At 40.6% G+C, this 23,737-nt stretch overlaps 1 protein-coding gene across 1 annotated transcript in view; it reads left to right on the plus strand.

Annotated features, from left to right (window-relative positions):
• PLG (plasminogen) overlaps positions 1–23,737 on the plus strand; it is a 206,952-nt gene that overhangs the window by 167,189 nt on the left and 16,026 nt on the right. Inside the window, exons 14-19 of the mRNA XM_075341468.1 lie at positions 2,239–2,335; positions 5,100–5,220; positions 7,782–7,856; positions 12,491–12,631; positions 13,657–13,763; positions 17,973–18,118. Of these exons, the coding sequence (XP_075197583.1) occupies positions 2,239–2,335; positions 5,100–5,220; positions 7,782–7,856; positions 12,491–12,631; positions 13,657–13,763; positions 17,973–18,118 (687 nt within the window). The remainder of the gene's footprint in view (positions 1–2,238; positions 2,336–5,099; positions 5,221–7,781; positions 7,857–12,490; positions 12,632–13,656; positions 13,764–17,972; positions 18,119–23,737) is intronic.

The following is a 23,737-nucleotide window of genomic DNA, read 5'->3' on the forward strand; positions in this document are numbered from 1 at the left end:
CCTAGCTGCTCCCTACCATCTCTCCCGGGATCCCCGTCACCAACAGCGGTGGTGCTAATAATCACCACGACCCGTGGGTGGCGTCACAGACAATCTCCCAAACAAACCACCCCTTTTCACTCACGGGCGAGGAGCGCTGCTCGAGTCCCCGGGTGCGGTCCACCGCTCGAGCCACTGAGTAGCAGCAGCAGAAGCCCCGGACCCGAGCGTGGTGAGCGCGTCCCCTCCGCCCATGACACTAGCACACCAGGACATATACACTCACAACTAGGGTAGGAGACCTCCCTTAGAACCAGGTGGCAGGGCTTGGCACTGTGAGCTAACAGACCGCCAACTGGGAAGGGAGGGACCAGGCCTGGGAGAGGAGCGAGTGATCTGGAAGTGTGGCTAGTCAGTCGGAGAAAGGAAGTGAAAGAGGAAGGAGTTGAGGAGAGAAGTGAGCAAGTAAAAGGAAAGGTGTCAAGACAGACAAAGGAATCTTGAGACACATTGAAAGTAGCAAAGACTCTGCAAAGACCTGAGTAGAAAGATCAGCCACTCAGAGGAGAAAAGTAGCTGGAGAGTGAGAGACCAAGCTCCAAGGACAGAGGGATCCTGTGGGGTGGACATCCAGGGCTCCCAGTACTTTGCACGCACGGGGTGCAGATCCCAGAACAGACCAAGACTTCAAGCCATCTGTTAACTCTGCCAGGCGAATGGGTTTCCAGGACTCATCTTACACCACTAACGTCCGAGGCATCAGCAGCAAAGGGAGGACCGGGACATATTCCCTTAAATAGTCCAAGCTGCCTGCGGCAGGACCCAGACACCAGGAGGACCTTCAAGTGCTCCACGCCAGGGAGGACCCACATACACCAGAGTGCAAAGGTGGGAGAGTGGCACCAGGTTGGATGGCACAGCCATCAAGGACACAGGCGCACAAGTAAAGACAATCAAACTGCACTCTCTGTCTGGACTGCTTCATTGCACTGCACCTCCACGTTAACACTTCACCTACCCCTGGGGAAAAGCCCTGCTCGCGGAGGGCTCCACCATCCACGCTGCCCCATCCATCATTCCCAGTGGGAACCCGCAGCGGTGGCCCTACCATCCCTGGCTGCAAACCGTGAGTGGCGTAGTCAGACTTTATTTTTATTTTCATTTAAAACTGGTCGACGGTGCCCCCTGATCCGAAACCAATCGAGCCACAGAATGGCCGGATCCAAGCAGCCCGGCTGCCCCGGGGCGCAACATTTTCTTGGATAGAAATTGCTTCAGACAGCAGAGTCCCCCCACAACTGACACTATTTTGGAAACAAAACCCCTCAATAAATGTATATAGGGATGTAGTGACAATGTTGAATGGATTGGTGCTTTTTAATACTTTACAACTTTGAAACATGAAAACAGAAGATAATTTTATATATATATTTATTTTTTTCAGCCACAAATTTGTGATTTTCACAAGGTGTCATAATATTAAATGGACCCTATAGTTTAAAAGGCGATTTCTACCAAACATAGTGGTAAATTGTCAGAGACAAATGTTTGGGTACATCATAAACCTTGAAAGGGAAGGATCACTATTAGATTTTTGGAGAACAAATTTAACTAGAAAAGATTGCTAATGCCCTGTCGCATTTACAATCTCTGAGATGTCAGTAGAAACGTCAAACAGGTGTCCCCATTATGGAAACCAAACCCCACAAGGAGCTGATTTAAAAGTGTAGTGAGCACTTTTTAAACCCACAGGTGCATCATAGAATTTTACAAAATTGGACAATAAAAAAAAACTTTTTTCCCCTAAAATATTACGCCTTAAAGCCTAACCGTCATTTTCATTTTTATTTCCTAAAGCAATAGAACACCTGAAAATAAGCAACTTTATAATATAACATCAGACAAATTAGCATCTCTCTCTGCCAGAATTGATTAGTCATGAAAATTTTCAATTCTGAGGTAAAATCTGTATTAAGGGAAGACTTTCCCATTACTGAGATAGGAGAACATCCAAAGTGCTGCTAACACTTATCATTGGAACGAGCCATATGAGTCAGATGGAAGCACTTTGGATTCTGTCTGGCTTCTGTTATAGCAATGTCCTGTTTTCAGTAACTGAAATTAAGTACTGAGAATGACAGATATCATTTCAAAATGTAACGTGGCATATGCTTATACTTTTAATGATATGAAAGAATTGCTGCTATCATGTATTAGAAATGATAAAATATATTCTGTTTTTCACTTCCTTGTATGTAGTACTGCAGAAACCCAGATGGAGACATCAATGGCCCTTGGTGTTTTGTTACAACTCCTGGATCAGTAAGCTGGGACTATTGTGACATTCCCACCTGTGGTAAACATTTTTCTGTTACATCAAAACTAAAGTATCATACAGCAAGTCATATATGGTTTGAAGTCGTCATATACTGTCAGTCAGCAGCTAAGTGCTATTGTGTTTTACTTATCTTCAGCTCCCAAAACAATGGAGAATAATATTTATTCTGTAAAACAAAAATGCATTTTTAGTCCATAGTTAATTTCTCAGTCCATTGCCCCTATTCAATATTAGTTCACTGTGATATATCATTATAAACATTGCAGAAGTTATATCTCAAGATCCGATCGCCTGGATCTTAAAAGGGATAAGGCATCAGAAAATGGTCTATTGTTTAATTAAGGTTCTGGCTAAAGAACACAAGGAAGGGACATTAGACCAGTGGAAATCTGTGCTTTGGTCTGATGAGTCCAAAATTGAGATCTTTGGATCCAACCACCGTGTCTTTGTGCGACGCAGAAAAGGTAAACGGATGGACTCTACATGCCTGGTTCGCACCTTGAAGCATGGAGGAGGAGGTGTGATGGTGTGGGGGTGCTTTGCTGGTCTGTACTGTGTAAATATATATATATATATATATATATATATATATATATATATAATATTATTATTAAGACGTCACCAACTTCCTAAGGAAATATATTTCTAAATATACTATTGACATCAATTTGTCACCAGATGTTGATGACAACCCATCCAATCTACACAGGCAAAGAAATTAAACCATAGGTGTCCATAAATTAAGTTATGTGTAATAATGACAAATGACATAGGGAAACAGTATTGAACACACTTTCTGAAATTTAATTAATACTTCATACAAAGCCTTTGTTGGTGATGGCAGCTTAACGACGCCTCCTGTATGGAGCGCCTAGTCACATGCATTGGTCAGGTGTGATTTTTGGGGCCATTTTTCGACACAAACACTCTTCAATTCAGGAGGATTCCGTGGGCTCCTTCTTTGAACTCTGAGCTTTAGCTCCTTCCATAAAGTTTCTATTGGATTCAGGTCAGGTGATTGGCTGGGCCATTTTAGCAGCTTTATTTTCTTTCTCTGCAAACAATTGAGAGTTTCCTTGGCTGTATGTTTGGGATAATTTTCTTGCTGAAATGTCCACCCTCATTTCATCTTCATTATGCTGGTAAATGGCAGCAATTTTTTATCAAGAATATCGTGGTACATTTGGCCTTCAATTTTATGAAGTTTGCCTGTGCCGTATGCTGAGAAACAGCCCCACACTATGATGATCCCATCTCCACACTTCACTGTTGGTATGGTATTTTTGGAGTGATATGCAGTACTTATTGGCCTTCAAACATGGTGTGTATTGTGAATCCAAAGAGTTACATTTTGGCCTCATCTGACCAGACTATATTCTCCAACTAACACCATCAGTCTAAATACTGGGCTGGAAAAAGAAGTGAAAGCGCACACAGTATTATTTTATAAAGGTATCAAAATGTATTAAACACATTTCTCGTATACATTACCATTAAAACAGGAAACCACCAAGCTAGACACAATGATACCAGGATCACCTTTCCATCTTATTAATAATGTATGATATTTTTATCTTGTTATTGGCACTGTGTTATATGCTTATATGCTTGGGAGTTTCCTTGTTATTATTTTTGTCATACAAATACGATCTTAGTGACAATGTGTGACATAGTGCATTGGACCCGTGATGGTTCAGAAATTATTTCCCTGTGGAGAAATATCTTATAATATTACTACCCTGGAAAGTTGATCCTAGTATCGTTGTGTCTAGCTTGGTGGTTTCCTGTTTTAATGTTAATATACACAAGTAATGGGTTTAATAAATTTTGGTGCCTTTATAAAATAATATTGTGTGCGCTTTCACTTCTTTTTCCAGCCCAGTATTTAGACTGATGGTGTTAGTATGATTACTTAAATGTGTGCTGTAAAAATAGGACAATTAGTGATTATTTATATATTCTCCAAGTATATCACAGGCTTGTATAAATGTTGTTGAGCAAACTTTTAATGCACTTGAACATGACATTTGTTCAGCAATGGAGTCTTGTGTGGTGAGCATGCCTAAAGGCCATGGAAGTTGAGAGCAATACTTGTTGTTTTCTTTGAACAATTGTACTTTCACGCATGCAGATGTTAAGCCACTGCGCCACAGACCAGGCTTACCCTGAACCTATTGGTATTTTAGTGTAGCCCTTACTCTATGGAATTGATTCAACTGAAGATAGGAAAACTAACATCTCAATGTCTTAACAATATTCAAACAATGGTGGAGAACACCCTGGCAGACCTATCTAGACTTGCATAAGATCAATCGTCCTACAGATTGTTCATCCATAAAGTCCCCATGGCTCGGGATCAAACCAAAGGTTGATAAAGAAAGAGAAGTAAAAAGCATAATTCTTATAAAAGTAGCAAAACAGAAAGTAAAATCGTGAATAAAAATATATACATTTGATGTCACCATATTCATATCAACCGATGGAATAAAGTGATAATGAAATGGTGCATTTAAACCATAAAGAACAGTTGCTTCTTCTTTCCTTTCAACAAAGAGTCAATTATAGCCAATCAAGAAGTTATATGTACCAAAATGGTTCCTTTAAATGGCTCATGGGACATAACGATGAAGAAACAAAAAATTGCTGCGTTACTAAGACCAAAATTAGACCAGTTACAAAAGAGTTGAACCTTTAAGTAGATAATAGATTATCCTTTTCTATAGAATCTCATATACTGTCAAGTTTATTTTATCTTTTATCTGACTAAAATGTATCCATTTAGCTTCAACTGAAATTGAATGTGGAAAAGCAAAGAAAAGGCAGAGAAGGTGTTTTGGAAGAATTGTCGGTGGGTGTGAAGCAAATGCACACTCTTGGCCATGGCAGATCAGCCTTCGTACCAGGTGAGTCCCTATGTTTCTGTTCTTATTTATAGAACAGAGTATTTGAACTTCAAAAAGAATCACATAACATATTTGTTTAAAATCAAAGATTTGCACCAATAGCTATGTTTGTGTATGAAGATTTTCCAGTTATGTAAACTTAAAGCACCCCTCCAGCATTTTTTCTTATTCCACATCTGGAGTGGTGCTTTAAATCTAAGTTCCCTGTGTTTTATTCCCTTTCTGGCGGCTTCATCTTCAAACACCACCGCTCCGGTCGGTCTACTGCAATTTGTGACTATCTTTCTCTGCCAGAATTGATCAGTCATTATGAAAATTCTCAATTCTGAAGTTAAATCTGTATTCAGTAAAGACTTTCACATGACTGAGATAGGAGATGGCAGTTGTTACTGAGGAGGCTCTATGTAGATAGGACAGTGAGGAAGATGGAGGAGAAGGAAGTAAATGAACCAGATATATAACAAAAGCAACCCCAAAACAACAAGGCCTAAGTATACATGGGGATGATAATAATAAACATCTAAAAAATAAACCAAACGGATTGGAACAAATACCCATGTAAAAAAAAAACAATCACATCAAACAGCTCCAAGACCAGCATCCACATGAATCAAGAATAACCTGCACCCTCTGCTGGTAGCAAAGAATATATAAAAGGACTGAAGGACTGGCCTGCTTGGGGGCAAGGAATACTACCATTAACCCTACAACTGCCAAAGGAAAATAAAGGGGTAAAGGGAAACTCAGACCCAAAAAACTGTCACTAAATACTTAAAGCAGAGAGAGAACTGTGACAGTGATCATGGGTAATCATGGATGGAGAACCATGAATGAATACTATGAACATGTGTATTACGGCACAAAATCCAGAATTATACAATCAACAGCATATAATGAATAACAGTAGAAGCTTTGTTATTAACATCCTGGGGATATGAATAAATGCACTTATTCATCAAGGTACTGTTGTGATCTGGACTGAATATCCTAGGTATATAACAATGCTGGTCAAAATAAGACATTCCAATCTATAAACCCACCAAAAATAAGGGCTCTGTTGTCAGGCAGCAAAACCTGGCACTAAAGTGCAAAAAGTGCTAAACAAGGTTATAGTTATAGTGCAGAATTGCTACACATGAATACATATATACATATTCACCCTATACAACCAGAAAACTGGTAACAATGGTTAGTAATATAAGGATATAGGAGCGTAATCCACTGCTACAAAGTCAAAGTAGAAAATAGCTGTATATAAACAAGTCGCATGTTTCAGTAAGTACAATGCCAGAGGTCACCACCAGATATTGCCCCCCCTCCGAAACCTTATGGATACGGGCCTGATGCCAACTGATTAGCAGAAATACCCACATCAAACCATATAAAGGGGGTGTTCACAAGTTTTATTCTGATGACATTTTATAATGATGATCTTTCATTAGGAAGGGTTGGTATAAAGGGTCCAAAACCCACCAGCCCATTGATGAGACATCAGCAGCCGGCCCCTGCAGGATGTAAACAGTGTATAGAGTGGAACACCACAGCTCTGTACAGTGTTAATGGCTGCCGAGTACTAAGGATCAGGTCCTATTGAAGAGCATAAGAACTGATCTGTGGCACCTGACAGCTGCTACTACACACTGTAAGTTACTGTGCTATTTATCTTCGTACACTGTTTATATCTGGCCATCACTGAAGCTGATTAGTGGGGTGTTGGGTGTCAGGTCCCCACTGATCATATATTGATGACCTCTCTTAAGGATGGGTTGTCTATACAAAACTGGGGGACAAATCTTTTAATCAAAAATTGTCTTTCTATTAATCTATAAAACTGATGGAATTAAAAATCTAGAAATAAAACTGTGTGGACATAGGAGCACAGACTACTTTTGCAAGGTGCTGATGCATTTTCTTGTACCTTTTACTGGTAGACTGTGGTTTGGAATATTTATTTGTATTAAATTATAGTAAGTTTATTAATGACAATACTGTAGTTATATAGACTATATGATAGCAGGCTATGCTTACTTTCTTGGAAATTACTGTCAATTTTGACATTGGAGATCTTATCAATGCAGATGAGTAGAAATACAAAGTATATTAGAAAATTGCATTTTTTTTTATACCTAATTCATATCATATTTTAAAGAGGTTGGCCACACCTTTTTTTATTGATGGCCTATTCTTAGAATAGGTGGTGGTAATACACGTGGCGCCCAGCCAATCAGCTGTTAGCAGCACCAGTAGCGCCCTCAGTACCTATTTATTTAATTTACTCTATTCAAATCTGATCTGTAGTATCCTGTCTCGGCCTCTATAGTTTTGACGGAGCTGCTGTATTCCGTCATCATCCAAGAACTTATGGTCACTTCTAGCGCCGGTAACGGCTGATTCGCGGGGAGGATGCAAGGTATCACACAGTCAGCAAACAGATATTTGTAGCCTAGCAGATCATTAAAAAAGTTGTTGCAAACCTCATTAATGCATCATTAATAATTTTGTGCTACCTTTAAATGTCAGATCATATACTTTCTTGATTTAATAACCTTTCTATTTTCCAGCTTTAATTTGCACTTCTGTGGTGGAACATTGATCGATCGCCAGTGGGTTCTTACTGCTGCACATTGCCTGGAACGGTATTTACCTTACAAAAATTTTGTCAATCATGCAGTTTAGATAAAATACAGAAATTAATATATCCCAATATATAGTATATCAAAAAAGTGTGTACACCCCTTACATTTGTAGAAATATTTTATTATATATTTTCATGGGACAACACTTAAGATATGACACTTTGATACAATGTAAAATAGTCAATGTACAGCTCGTATTACAGTGTAAATTAGTTGTGCCTTCTAAATAACACAACACACAGCCATTATGATCAAAATCACTGGCAACAAATGTGAGTACACCCCCTAAGTACATTTTGGCATTCATGGTTCCTTTAATGAACTGTAGCTCCCCACAGCTGGCAGCACTCATGCAGCCCCAAACCATGACACTCCCACCACCATCCTTAAATGTAGGGAAGACACACTTCTCTTTGTACTCCTTAGCTGGTTGCCTCTACATACGCTTGACACCATCTGAACCAAAGACATTCATTTTGGTCTCATCAGACCAATGGACATGGTTCCAGTAATCAATGTCCTTAGTGTGCTTGTCTTCAGCAAATTGTTTGTGGGCTTTTTTATGCATCATGTTTGGAAGAGGTTTCCTTCTGGGACAACAGCCATGCAGACCTATTTGATGCAGTGTGCAGCATATGGTCTGAGCACTGACAGGCTAATCCTTTGCCCCTTTAATCCTTGCAGCAATGTTCGCGGCACTCATAAGTTTATTTTGAAAACACAAGCTCTGGATGTGACGATGAGCATGTGCAATCAGCTTCTTTGGTCGACTATTGCGAGGACTGTTCTGAGTGAAATCAATTAAAACGCTGTATGGTCTTGGCCACTGTGCTGCAGCTCAGTTTCAGCATGTTGGCAATCTTGTTATATCCTAGGACAGTGATGGCGAACCTGTGGCACTCCAGCTGTTGCAAAACTACAATTCCCATCATGCCTGGCCATTCAAAGCAAAAGCTTTGGCTGTGAAGACATGATGGGAATTGTAGTTTTGCAACAGCTGGAGTGCCACAGGTTCGCCATCACTGTCCTAGGACATCTTCATGTAGAGCAAAAATTCTTTTTTCATAATGTTAATTATTTGCTATGAGGAGCCATGTTGAACTTCCAGTGACCAGTTGTAATGCCTGCCTGGATCCACAGACTCAGACGGGCTGTAATAGACAGGCTAGAGGGAAGCCACTCACTAAGCAGGACCCCTTGAACCCTGAAATCCTTTAACTCCTATACAGGGATTTGGAATTATACAGGGCCCAAGGTGATCACTACCTGTGGAAGGCTGCAGTCCGATGAGAGTAGTAGTCAGGCAGGGTCGAACCGGGAACTGATAAACAGGGACAGAATCACGCAGGCAAAGACGTAATCAGAAAACACAGCAGAGGTCAAATCCGGATCGGGCAGCGAGGTACATAAACAGTAGGCAGGAGGGTAGTCAGGAAACAAGCAGAAGTCAGAACACCAGAATCACTAAACAGAACAGGGCGGGACAGGAGCCAGGAATACAGGACTATCTCTGGCAGTGGTCAGCAGACAGGAGGGGAAATAAGAAGAGTGTGGTGTCTTCCCATTGGTTGTAGTTGAATGATGGTGACGTCAGCTGGAAGACACACACCACCTACAGTCAGCCAGTGGTACTGCAGATCCCAAGAAAACCCAGCCCAGTGGATGAGTGGAGCCTGCGCCCACCAGCGTCGTTGGCATTGACTCCTCTCCTATTACCAGCACTATCCACAGCAGGAACATGGCACCACCTGGTAATCGCAGTAGAAGTCGCTGGAGCGGAATCCGGTGGTGACCTAACACCAGTATAATAGAGTGTGTGAGTGATAAAACCAAACTTAACACACCTGCTCCCCATTCACACCTGAGACCTTGTAACACTAATGAGACACATGACCCCTTAGAGGAAAAATGGCTAATTGGGCACAATTTGACGATTTTCACTTAGGGGTGTACTCACGTTTGTTTACAGCAGTTAGGCATTAATGGCTGTGTGTTATGTTATTTAGAGGGCACACTAAATATATGCTGTTATACAAGCTGTACACTGATACAATATAAAGTAGTCAAAGTGTCATTTCTTCAGTGTTGAGTGTTCAGTGTTGCCCATGAAAAGTTGTAATAAAATATTTACAAAAAAATGTGAGTGGTGTACTCACTTGTGTGATATACTGTATACTGCAATATAATTGTGATAGTTATCATATTTTTTTACATAAGATAATACACTGTATGCCAGGGAAATACAGAAAATATTTAGTTATGACATACAGTACAGTCATGGCCGAAAGTGTTGGCACCCTTGAAATAGTTCCAGAAAATGAAGTATATCTCCCAGAAAATTATTGCAATTACACATTTGCTGTTAAACATGTGTTTATTTTCTCTGTGTGTAATAGAGAAACACAATTATCACCCTCAACTTTACATTTGGTGGCACAACTTTTGGAATAAACAAAAGTTTATTTTGTCCGCCTACCCGCGGACTCCTCCCTGCCCAATCCTTTCATGTCTTGACTCTTCACTTTTTGGCCTTTCATCAATTTTTATGATTGCTAAAAATCAATCAATGATATATATATATATATATATATATGTATATGTGTATATATATATATATATATATATATATATATATATATATATATATATATATATATATATATATCTTTTTCATGTATTGAAATGATTAAGTTATGTGGGCAATTGCAATAGACAGAGGCAAAATATTGCAACAATAGTCATATACAAGTGTATCTCAATAAATTAGAATATCATCAAAAAGTTCATTTATTTCAACCAGCTTCTTTAGCAGTGACTTTTGTGGCTTACCCTCCTTGTGGACTGTCAATGATTGCCTTCTGGACATCTGTTAAGTCAGCAGTCTTCCCCATGATTGTGTAGCCAACTGAACCAGACTAAGGGACCATTTTAAATGCTTAGGAAGCCTCTGCAGGTGTTTTGTGGTAATTATTCTAATTTTCTGAGATAATGACTTTTGAGTTTTCACTGGCTGTAAGCCATAGTCATCAACATTAACAGATATAAACACTTGAAATTGATCACTCTGTGTGTAATGGCTCTATATAATATGTTTCACTTTTTGTATTGAATTTCTGAAATAAATTAACGTTTTGATGATATTCTAATTTATTGAGATGCACCTGTACTTATGTCAAGTTATTTATGATTGTTTCAAAAGCGTGACTGTTTACATATTTTTGGAGAGAATTATTGGTGGTATTGTAATTGCTTATCTATAGCAATATATTTTTTAGTGGGGCCACCATAATAGATGGTTTTTCGTTTTGTTGCATTAAATATCTATTTCACATCAGCTACCTCATTTTGCACTTGAAGGCACCTATCAGCAATTTAAAAAAAATAAAAATAAAAAAAATAAAAAATGTTTGTGCTTATATGTAATTTTGAGCTAATAAAGTGAAGGATTGTTATCTTTTACAAAAATGTGCCACATTATTTTATTGAATTACATCAAAGAAATTTTTGAAGTTTCTATCATTTTTTTTGCTGTGAACGGTATATGTGCATCTGATTCTGAAGCGCTGCTTCAGGGTTTATATAGCACAGAAGTACCATGAGTCAACATGTTTAGGGAGCGATTCCCAAAAGATTTTTACTAGGGATGATCGAATACCTCAAATATTCAGCTTCTCGAATATTGGCCGAATAGGTCGCCGCTATTCTTCTATTCGCGAATATTCAATGCGCAATGTAAGTCTATGGGAAACTCGATTACCAACTATTGGGAACTATTCGGGCTTCCCATAGACTTACATTGAGCATCGAATATTCGCATTGCAGCGACCTATTCGTCAAATATTCGCGAAGCCGAATATTTGAGGTATTCGATCGTCCCTAATATTTACACCAGAAATTTGGTGCAAAATAATCTTGTCACAATATTTTTGTGTAACTTGGAGTTTGTTCTTGAGAATGGTGAGGATTTTTAACAAAGTTGCTTTTTTATGATGACAGATCCCCTTTAGGGCCTCATTCAGATGTCCTTTTCCATGTAGGTGTTCTATCTTTGGTTTTTATACATGTACCAATTTTGATCTATTGGGCTTCTCACAATTCATTTGCTTTTTGAAGATAGTGTGTCTGCAAAAACATTATGTGGACATGTTCATTTTTTATCAGCGTCAAGGATGAAAGTCACCCATGCAAGTCTTTGTGCCCATTAACATCCATGTGCTGTCCATGATTAACAGTGTAATATATAGGAGAAGCATTGCAATTTAATTATCCATGCGTAAATATTACTGATGAAATCCTGATGTTAAAGACTGAAACACTGAATAAACACTGTTGAAACTTGGATCCGAAACACTGATGATACTTGGACCATTTTTATTTTGTGTACATGAATAAACTCAAACATCTGAATAAGACCTTTGGGCGTTTGACGTAAGGCACCTAACTACATGTTTGCTTTGATTTTCATCCTTAGAAACAATTGCTTACACTTTTAATACTTAGAACTATACTATAGAGTTATCCTTTTTTAATAATATAATAAGCAATAGATTTTTCAGAAGAACAATTTACTAGAATAAGCTGGATTACCTGAAGTATCATCTACTTACAATTATATCTCTTAATTTGGTGTACAGATCAAATCGACCATCATCCTATAAAGTACAGCTTGGAATTCACAGGGAGAAAAGCATTGAGCCTTCAAAGCAGGTTATAGATGTTGAGAAGTTATTTTTGGGACCGTTAAAAGCAGATATTGCTTTATTGAAGCTGAAAAGGTGACTGACATCCATATACTTGGCAATACTCAATGTGTTTAATGCTGTGCAGATTAATTTTGTGACATTTTATTCCGTTTCACTATTTTGGATCCACAAATCCCTGGTTCTCTTTACACAGTGACACAGTCATAATAAAACCCTGTCTGCCAGTGGGAGCTGGGTAAATCCCTTCTAAGTGGTGACTGTGGCTATTTGTATTATTGCTGTGTGAAGGGATTGAAATCATGTAATGTAAAACTGAGCATTATTAATCCTCTTTGTTATAGCATTTATAAATACTACATGACAATCCTATTTAAAAATAGTCAAATTACTATATATTTATTCTTTCAAATAATAGATATAAAATGTCACCAAATATACAGTGAATGTGCACAACTTACTATCACGCTATACTATGCTATTAGTAAATACTTGTATGCACTCCTGACTTTTATTATCACTTGTCTAGTATTGTATTCAGTTAAATGGAATGTTTGCCAATTCTAAATTGCCCAGAGGGAAAATGTATCTTATGAATACAGCGGACTCATGCCAGTTAAAATATTTGATGCACAGCTACACATCCGTAACTGTAATAAGCTGCATTGGATGTGCAAATGCATCTAGGTGACTGCCAAGGACTTGGCTTTCTCTGGCAGTCCCCTGTACAATGAATGGGAATGAGTTTGAGCATACGCACTTCTGCTCAATTCAATATAATGCTCTATAGAAGTCGGTTCTCAGAATTTAAAGCCCTGTTCTTCTGGTCACCTGTGGTCCGTCTGCTATGTATAGGGGACAGTTTTTTTGTTGTAAGAATATCCCTTTAAATACTGAAGGATTGTGCCCACCATGCTTGCACATTCTTGCTGCTTGCTTCTGCAACAATGGTCATACCTACATCATTTCCCCTAACATCAGTCTCCAGGCCAGACACGCTCAGATGTAGGAGTTCATTTAGAAGGTTTAGAAAGCAGGTCATGTAACCCAGATGGTCTGATCAGAAGCATAAATCTATCTAACCGCCATTTCTTCCACAGCCCAGCAGTAATAACAGATGAAGTTCTCCCAGCTTGCTTACCACCTCATAATTATGTGGTACCAGATAAAGCAGAATGTTATGTTACAGGATGGGGAGAAACTCAAGGTAAATAGAACGCAGTGTTTTTAGGATAGTCGTGTTGTATCCCATTGTTACTCAGTAATTTGCTGCTTTTATAATTTATTTAATTGCTATAGGTAAAGTTTACAAAGCTGTGGATTTTACATAGACAATATCATTATAAAATTATCATAAATATTAAAGGGAAACTGCCAGCACAAAATGATTGATTAAATCAAGTACAAGTGCTTGGTTCACCGTCTTTGTGGCCCACTAACAGACACACACAGAAGACGTCCCCTGTGCAATAACAGAAAATGAGCCCTTTAAAATCAAGTACCTCATGATAATACATATTTCCACCTGCTTTTGAGGTTGGTATGGGCCCCCTAACCTCTCGGGCCCATATGCCCTGTAATTTGTCCTCCCCTTCTGTGACCAAATCGTTCAGTGCAGCTTCCCTCCAACTTGTGTTCTATTTATCACCACCCTTCTCTGTCTTCAGTGAATTCAGATTCTCCTATTCCTGAGATACAAGAGAACAGATGGTTTTCATAAAATTCAATGCAGAGAGGAGATGAGAGAAATAGAGGCAAACACAGACATACTTCCGAAAGCTTAAACATTATTGCTATTTTTTTCTTTTCTAAAAAAAAAAAAAAATCATATAGTAATCATACTGGGCACTGGGGCTTTGTTATACTCATAATACCTGCCTAGCACCTCTACACACAGCTGATAACATAGATACCACCATCCACACCCGACCATGCTCCCTCTCCCTTCATAATAACATTTAGGCTATGTGCGCACTTTGCATTTTTACCTGCGTTTGCATTTTGAACTGCAGCGTTTTCATGCCAAAATGCATGTGTGGCGCCCCAGGACCTGGTCGCCACAACAGCATTGCCCCTCCAAAGGGTTAATGCTGAGCCTGGAGGTAATTGGGAGGTCTATTGGCCAGTAAGTTTAACATCCAACGCAGTTCCTCCCTCGGGCCAGCAGGGGGAGCTCTGAACCTGGAATTTCAGGGAGCATTCCTTAAGCCTGACCTGAGGGAGGGGTTAGTAGTCAGTCTGTAGAGAGAAGCCATAGCAAGCAGACGCAGAGTAGTACTGTCCTGTGGAACTGGGGCCTAGAGCTGGAGCAGCTTGGCCCAGGGAAGCAGGAGGAGCAGAGAGGCACAGAAGAGACTCGGACATCGGAGTCTGTGGCCACCAGGGCCTAAAATACTCCCTGGTAGCCGAATCCGAGGGGCAGGAGAGCTGCAAGCACCTGGCCCATAAACAGCCCGAAGGTACAGCTGCATCAACAGGGCCTGGTGTGGACTCCAGCAGAGAAGCACCAGAGAGGGCCTGCGCAGCCTACCACAGAGGGAAAGGGACGTACCACCGGTCCCAGCAGCAAGAGGGCCATTGCTAAATTCACAGAGCAGGGTCCTATCACAGTAAGGAAAAGAACAGGAGTAGGCCTCATACTCATCTGGCCAAAACGACATCTCAGTTACTTCCAGGCCGGCCGGAGCCCTCTACCACCTGTAACGGTCTCCCAGGACTAACCGTTTGTGAAGTAAAAGAGGAGAAGGTAAAGAGACTGTTGTTTGTGCCTGTTTCTTTCATTGCCTGTCGGCCCTGCACCGTGTTATCCACACAACACCATAGACTCTCACGAGCACCAACAGTGTCCCCGGGGCACCGCTCCACCTGTGGGGAGCAGTATCACCATTGCTGCCATAACATCACCCCGGAGGCCTCACACAGCAGCGGCGGCTTAATAGCCGCAAACCACAGGTGGCGTCACGAAATAAAAACTTTAATTACTCCCAAGTGCCATTTTAACTGACACCCACCAGGGCCACGGAGTCGGGCCCCGCCACCACTGACGACCCCCGGACTAGTCCGGCCCGGCACCGGGTGTCCCATAGTCCTGGGGTGGGCGAGTCACATGCGTTTTGATTTTCAAGCAAAGTCTATGGGGATTTCTTGTGCGCACTTTGCAGTTCAAAACGCAGCGTTTAATTTGCATAATTTTGGGCAAAAACTCTGCGTTCAAAGAAGCAGCATGTCATTTGTTTTTGCCATTTGGGCTGCGTTTTGCTAACATTGAAGTCAATGAAAAGTGGCAAAAAGCAAGCAACATCAAAATTCCAGTGTTTTACATGCTTTTTACCTGCAGAAAACATGCGTTTATGACATCAAAATAATGGAATGATATGTCCCTTTACACACACACAGAGTCCGACAATTAAATTAATGAAAAATATTAATTTATTGTTATTTTAGCGATAAATAGTATAAAACCGCTATAATTATATTAAATATAACAATTTTCGTTATGATTAAAATAATTATATTTGTTTTCTTTTTTTTTTTCCTTTTTTCTTAGTGTTTGACTGTTTAAACTTTATTTAGCAGTGTCTTTATGTTCAAAACGCATCTGTTTTTACACAATGGAAAAGCATGTAAAAAGCACTAACAACGCGGCTAAATGCGGTAAATACGCACGCGTATTTATCGCGTTTCTGTGGTCAAAAGCAACTTTAGCAAAGGCAATTTCTGCCAAAGGGTGCGTTTAGAACTGCAACTACCTCGATGCAAAGTGCGCACATAGCCTTACACTGGTAGATTTGGACACCGTTCATTGTGGCTACATACATGTCTTGTTTTCTGAAACAGGAAGGTAGAGACTAAAAAAACAAGTGACCAGTGGAAAAATTAAAAGATCTTTAATAGTGGGAAAAAAATAATTGCCAAAAAAATACATTTAACTCAAAAACCTGATTTAAAGGGAACCTGTCACCTACACACCTGCGGGGCAGTCCGATACGTTCCAGTCCGATGGGCGTCGTTGGTCTCAGTCCAGTTCCTCTCTTCCTTCCATCACCGTCCTCCTTGTTGCTTTGTGTGGATGACGTGTCCTACGTCATCCACACAGTGCCCTTCATTGTGCTCCTGCACACGCACCCTTCTCTCTGCCATGCTCAGGGCAGAGCAAAGTATTGTAGTGTGCATGCACGGGTGTTTTGTGACCTTTCCCGGTGCCTGCACATTACTGTACTTTGTTCTGCCCTTAGGATAGCAGAGAGAAGTGTGTGTGTGTGCAAGAGCGCAATGGAGGCCAATGTGTGGATGATGTAGGACGTGTCATCCACACAAAGCAAGACGGAGAACAGCGATCACAAGGATACAGGAAGCATCGGGATCAGTGACGTCTATTTGACCACTCTACAAGTGAGTAAGTGACAGGTTACCTTTAAACAATAGATCAAGATTCCCTGTTTTTATTGATATCATGGGAATCTTTGTTTTTGAGTAATCCACCTTTCTATGACCTTTATGCTTGGGTTGTTAACAAAAGGTTCATTACTTGGAGAACAAAGATATACATATGTTTGTTGTGCCCATGATATACGGTATAATGGTATGGTTCCTTGTTTAACAACTTTGTTCACAACCTTTTGCATTTTTAAACCTGAAATGGTTGAATAGTTGAATTAAATTTTGGGGTTTTTTTGCTCCTCTTCATTCCACAAAATATTTTCTTCTAAAGGTTAGGGCACCTAATATGCTAATTTCCCATTCAAGCAAGTAGGGCATTAACAGAGATTCTTCTCTTGGTTGATTTACATGGGAAATGCAAGGGGAGACTGATGTGTCCAACCTTATCACACAGATATCTATCTCCTCACTCCCAACATCTAATGCATTACAAACACCTGGAGAGCAGTAGAGCTGCAGTGTAGATGTAAGAGAACAACAGGCAGCTCACCAGACACAGGAATAAATGGGGTGCGGTGCACAGAAGTACTGGGCCAGCATCAATCAAAAATAGAAAATCCAGCATCCACAAATTGAATGAAGTAGTTAAAACTTGACTTTTATGAATCTCAATAAAAATAAATGTGATAAAGTTTATAAAAACATGGGGAAAAGTAGACAACAGTCTATGCATTTTGAGCAGACAACCCTTAATCATGATTAAAACTAGGGTTGTCTGCTCGAAATGTTTGTATCCTGATGCAAAATACCTACATGAATATTACTCTTCTATCCCTCAGTTCTGTGGAATAGTTGTGGTTTACTTTGAGAATACAAATACTTTTTGCATTATTAGTACATTTTAGCGTCATGGACCTCCTTTGCATCTGTCTTATGTATCAAATTTCCTTAGAAATACTTTGAAAAATTCCCTATACTTGATAGTATTTAATTATTCTAAGTGTATGAACTAACAGTGTATTTGTGATACTTTAAGGTACTGGCAAAGAAGGCGTCCTTAAAGAAGCTGGTTTCCCTGTGATTGAAAACAAAGTATGTAACAGCCCTGAATACCTCAATGGTAGAGTTACAAGCCGGGAACTGTGTGCTGGGAATATCCAGGGAGGAGTGGACAGTTGTCAGGTATGAAGCATTGTTTAGTACTCTGTTCAAGGGAACCTGTCATGTAAAAAATAGTAATATTTTACAGATATAGGGTTAATCTGCAGGATGATTGTGTTCTGAAGCCGTGCGACTGCTGCACTAAAGACTCAGCTACCGAGAGGACAAGCCTCCAGTTTTCAGTCAAGCAGACGCAGTTGGAGCAGTTTCAGTTACCACTCAGTATACAGAAGGTAGCAATTGTAACCACACCACAGCACTAACTTAAATGCATCAGTGCTGAACTGGCTGTCAAGTCTGTGATGGGTGTGCTTATAGTCACTGCTCACTATGGACTAAGTGGTGACTGAAGTTGTGATGGCCACACCTCTATGACTGAAAGCCCAAAACTGCTGGGAGAAATAAAATTAATTTCCTCTTAGTAGCCAGGCTTTCAGTGCACTGGCCGCATAACTTCAGAATGCTATTAACCTGCAGATTACTTGACATGTTCCCTTTAAATGGATATTTCTTTCTACAAGCTCCTATTCCAATTTGTAGTAGGTGCAATAATAATAATAATAATAATAATAGTACCAAATACCTCCAATTAGAAATGTAGTATAGTTCTCCTGATTAGCTATGTCACTCACCTCATGTGCAATGCATTACAGTAACCTAGGCATCCATGGGTTACGACCACAAGCAATTAACTGTCACTATATGAGTAGTCATAATCATGGATACCTAAGCTGCATTGCCATGCACATGAGGTAAGAGACATAGCTAATCAAGACAACTATTCTGTATTTCTAATTGGAGGTATTTGCTAATATTATTATTATTATTACTACTCCTACTACATATTGGAATAGGATCTGGGAGATGGGAAAATGGGAAAACCCCTTTTGTGTGCATGAGATTCTGCAAATTTTCAGCAGTGCACAGTGACTATATTTTATTTCAACTTTTATTTCTAAAATGTTTTAACTACCAAAGACTTTACTCTTGCTTAACTTATTGACATATGATGTATTCAAAGTTCCCGTTCTATATACAGTCATGGCCAAAAGTGTTGGCACTAAAGATGAGCCATTCTGTCAAGAATCGGATTAGTTCAGGATCGCCGAACCCATCTGAGATCGCCGATCGGATCAGCGATCCTAGCCAATCGATCATAGCCGAACCCATTCAATATAATAGGAGGCAAAAGTGATATGTTGTAAAAAGGTGTAGGAGGGCTGTAAAAGAAAGAAAATAAAAAAGGGTTAAAGTAGTTCATACTTACCGAGTCTCCCTGCGGCTGCAGTGCTACTTCCAGATCCGCTCATACATATTCACAGCTTTCCCCTTCCACCGGCATCTCTGATTGGCTGCCGTTGAACTACGCCCCCAGCCTCTGAGACAGTGTCTGTGATTGATTGGAATCACAAACGTTGTCTGCATCCTTATACTAGTGATAAATAAATAAAAATGTTCTAGGGTCCCCCCTGTATTTATACCAGCAGAGATAAAACCATGGCTTATCGTGGTTGTGTATCAAAATACTGTAATAGGAACCGCATGTAGCTTTTTTATTATTATTATTTTTTAAATACATAAATAATTTTTAAAAAAGGGCATGCGGTTCCCCCAATGTTAACACCCAGCCAAGATAAAGCCTGACAGCTGGGGGCTGGTATTCTCAAGCTGGGGATACCTATGCTTATTGCCCCCCAGCCTAAAAATAGCAGCCTGTTGCCACCCACAATTGCCGCATCCATTAGATGAGACAATCCTGGCACTTTCAAACCAATTTATAAGAAAAAAAGAACCAAGGTAAAAGTGAAACAAATAAACTTTAACAAGATGGCAGCACTAAACCATAGGAGGAGATGAAACTGTCACCCAATAATCAGTGTAAACGAAATACTAGAATCCAATATACAATATACCTGTAGAAGTACATAGAGCAAATGCATGTATCTATGTAAGTAAGAAAAGATCCAAGACAGACCAAAAATGGTCAGTAAACGATAACATGAAGGGTTTTACCTGTTGACATCTCCTCCTGCTGGAATGGCGCCACCCGCTTCCCAATGTCTGTTTCGGCACAAGCCTTGGTCAGGGGGCGTGGCCTCACACCGGCAGGAGGCGACCTTAAATACACTGTCCCAGCCAGTAATGGAGAGTGGTACAAACACGTGAGCGGCGCATGCGCCGTACAAGAGCACCATAATGTGCCATCGGTAAGGTACGTTATCACCCCACATGACCCGGTCCACACCCCCAACACGTCACATCATCATGTATCACATGACAATGTGACGCTTAGTGAAGGAGAGAACAGGGTGGAAAGCAGGGCGATAAAGATACACGCAGCGACGGCGCGCTGCATAAAAAAAGGCACTGGCACTCTACCCAGTTCATCCCAATTGTCCTGGTGCTGTGGCAATCAGGGTAATAAAGGGTTAATGACATCTGTGAGCTGCCACTGAGCCCTGAATTAGTGATGGGTATGTGTCTATGAGACCCCCCCCCCACCACTAGTCCTATGGGTGAAAAGAAATATTCACAAACACAAATAAAAATCCTTTATTTAAAAAATAAATAAAAAAAACACCCTCTTTTACCAATTTATTAACCCCAAAACACCCATGTCTGACGTAATCCACACTACAAAGTCCCACAACAATTCCAGCTCTGCTACATCTGAAGGCACAACGTGAGGCCATAGAACAATGACTGCCTGCTTTGAGCTTCTGGTAGAGACTGAGTGCTGCAATGAGCTGTGACATCACTTAGATTAGTTGCGGTCACAGCTGGAAGTTCCCACAGCCCTCCACCTAATATTGCAGATAACCTGACCTCAAGAGACCTCAATGAACTCAGTGACCTCCCCTCAAAAGGTCCCCTAAGGTCAGGTTATCTGCAGTCACAGGTGGAGGGCCGTGGGAACCTCCAGCTATTACCGCAACTAACCTGAGTGATGTCACAGCTGATCGCTGCTGCTCAGTCTCTGCCTGAAGAGAATGGGGGGATTTGTATTTTATTTCAAATAAAGGATTTTTTTGATGTTTGTGTTTATTTCTTTCCACTTACAGATTAGTAATGGTGGAGTATGCTAGCCCCTTCCTATTACTAAACTAGGGATCATTAACCCCTTATTACCCTGATTTCCCACACACAAGGGCAATCGGGAAGAGCTGGGTAAAGTTGCGGGATTGTCATATGTAATAGATGCTAAATCCTAGGCAGCTGCTATTTTTAGGCTGGGAGGGGGGCCAAAGAGCATGAGCCTCCCCAGCCTGAGAATACTAGCTCCCATTTGTCGGGCTTTATCTTGGCTGCGTATCAAAATTGGGGGGACTGCACGCCGTTGTTTTTTTTTATTATTATTTATTGAAATAATTAAAAAAAAAAGCTGTTCCTCTTATTTTGATGCACAGCCCGCCAAATCCTGCAGCCATATGCCTTATCTGTGCTGGTACTGGTATCAATATATAGGGAGACCACGCAGCATTTTTTAAATTTATATATTTGTCTTACACCATCATTATAATGCTGTCACAGAGGGTGGGGGCATGGTCTGACTGCAGCCAATCAGAGATGCCAGTGGGAAGGGAAGGCAGTGAATATGCATGAGGGATAGTTAACTGCCCTGGAAATAGCGCTGCAGCCGCAGATAGACTCGTTAACTATGTACTGCTTTAAGCCTTTTGCTTCTTTTTTTTATAGTGGCCAATCATAGCCATGCCAATACTTAACATTACTGTGATGGGCAAAGAGAGGATGGTTTTTGCCATTCGAACATTTACCGATCCTTGGCAAGATCACCGACTGTTGCAGTAAACGTTCAGATGTCCAATCCTAATCTGATCTGGCCAAAGATTGTACGATTTGAACATTTTCTAATCTTTGCAGATCAGGATCGTTCATCTCTAGTTTGCACCCTTGAAATTGTTCCAGAAAATGAAGTATTTCTCCAAGAAAATTGTTGCAATTGTATGTTTTGTTATACACTTGTTGATTTCCTTCATATGTATTGGAAAAACACACACAAGTACAAACCGAAAAAAGGGAAATTGGGCATCATTTCATACAAAACCCCCCAAATGGTCTGGACAAAATTGTTGGGACCTTTCCATCATTCGGGGTAAACAAATTTGTATCAAGCGTGTGATGCTCGTTCAAACTCACCTGTAGCATGTAACAGGTGTGGGCAATATGAAAAATCACACTTGAAAACAGATAAAAAGAGGGGAAGTTGACTCAATCTTTGCATTGTGTGTGCCACACCAAGCATGGAGAACAGAAAGAAGAGAACTGTATGAGGAGGACTTGCAAAGCAAAATTGTTGAAAAATACCAACAATATCAAGGTTTCATGTCCATCTTCAGAGAGCTTGATGTTTCATGTTCCTTTGTCCACGGTGGTCCATAACATAATCAAGAAGTTTACAACCCATGGCATTGTAATTAATCTCCCTGGATGTGGATGACAGAGAAAAATTTATGAAAGTTTACAATGCAGGATAGTCTGGATGGTGGACAAGCAGCCTAAATAACATTGCAAAAACAGTTAAGCTGTCCTGCAGGCTCAGGGTGCATTAGTGTCAGTGTGAGCAATCTGGTGGCTTAAAGACCACTTTACATGCAGCGACATCGCTAGCGATGTCGCTAGCGATAGCACCCGCCCCCGTCGTTCGTACGTCATGGGCAAATAGCTGCCCATGGCGAACAATATCGCAGGTACGCATCACATGAATTTACCTTCCAAACGACGTCGCTGTGGCCAGGGAACAACCTTTTTTTAAGGGGGGTTCATGCGGTGTCACAGCAACGTCAAACAGCAGGCCATCAATAGAAGCAGAGGGGCGGAGAACAGCCGCATTCACATCACTCCTACCTCGTTGCCGGAGGACGCAGGAACGCTGTTGTTCGTCGTTCCCGGGGTGTCACACGTAGCGATGTGTGCTGCCTCAGGAACGACGAACAACCTGCGTCCCAAACGAGCAACAATATTTTGAAAATGAACGACGTGTCAACAATCAACGATTTGGTGAGTTTTTGGGATCATTAGCAGTCGCTCCTAGGTGTCACACGCAACGACGTCGCTAACGAGGCCGGATGTGCGTTACGAATTCCGTGACCCTAGCGATATCTCGTTAGCGATGTCGTTGCATGTAACGGGGCCTTTACTGTCTGTAATGCATCATGAAATCTAAAGATTACGAAAAGGTTTTGTATCGCAATGCAGTGCCCAGGGTCAGAAAGCTGAGTTTGTGTCCTAGGTCATGGGTCTTCCAGCAGGACAATCACCCCAAACATACTTCAAGAAGCACACAGAAATGGATGGAAACAAAGTACTGGAGTGCTCTGAAGTGGCCAGCACTGAGCCCGGATCTAAATTTCATTGAACACCTGTGGACAGATCTTAAAATTGCTGTTGGTAGAAGAAGACACCCTTCAAATTTGAGGGAACTGGAGCAGTTTGCAAAAGAAGAGTGGTCCAAGACTCCAGCTGAGAGGTGTAAGAAGCTTATTGACTTATTAAGAAGTGATTGATTGCAGCTATCTATTCCAAAGGCTGTGTAACCAAATATTAAAGGAGTTGTCCGACATAAACTCAAAAATTTTTGGTAAGCTAATCTGTGCTGTATTGTAATATAAAACACCCCTA

This window comes from Anomaloglossus baeobatrachus, chromosome 3 (assembly GCF_048569485.1).
Source record: "Anomaloglossus baeobatrachus isolate aAnoBae1 chromosome 3, aAnoBae1.hap1, whole genome shotgun sequence".
NCBI lineage: Eukaryota > Metazoa > Chordata > Amphibia > Anura > Aromobatidae > Anomaloglossus > Anomaloglossus baeobatrachus.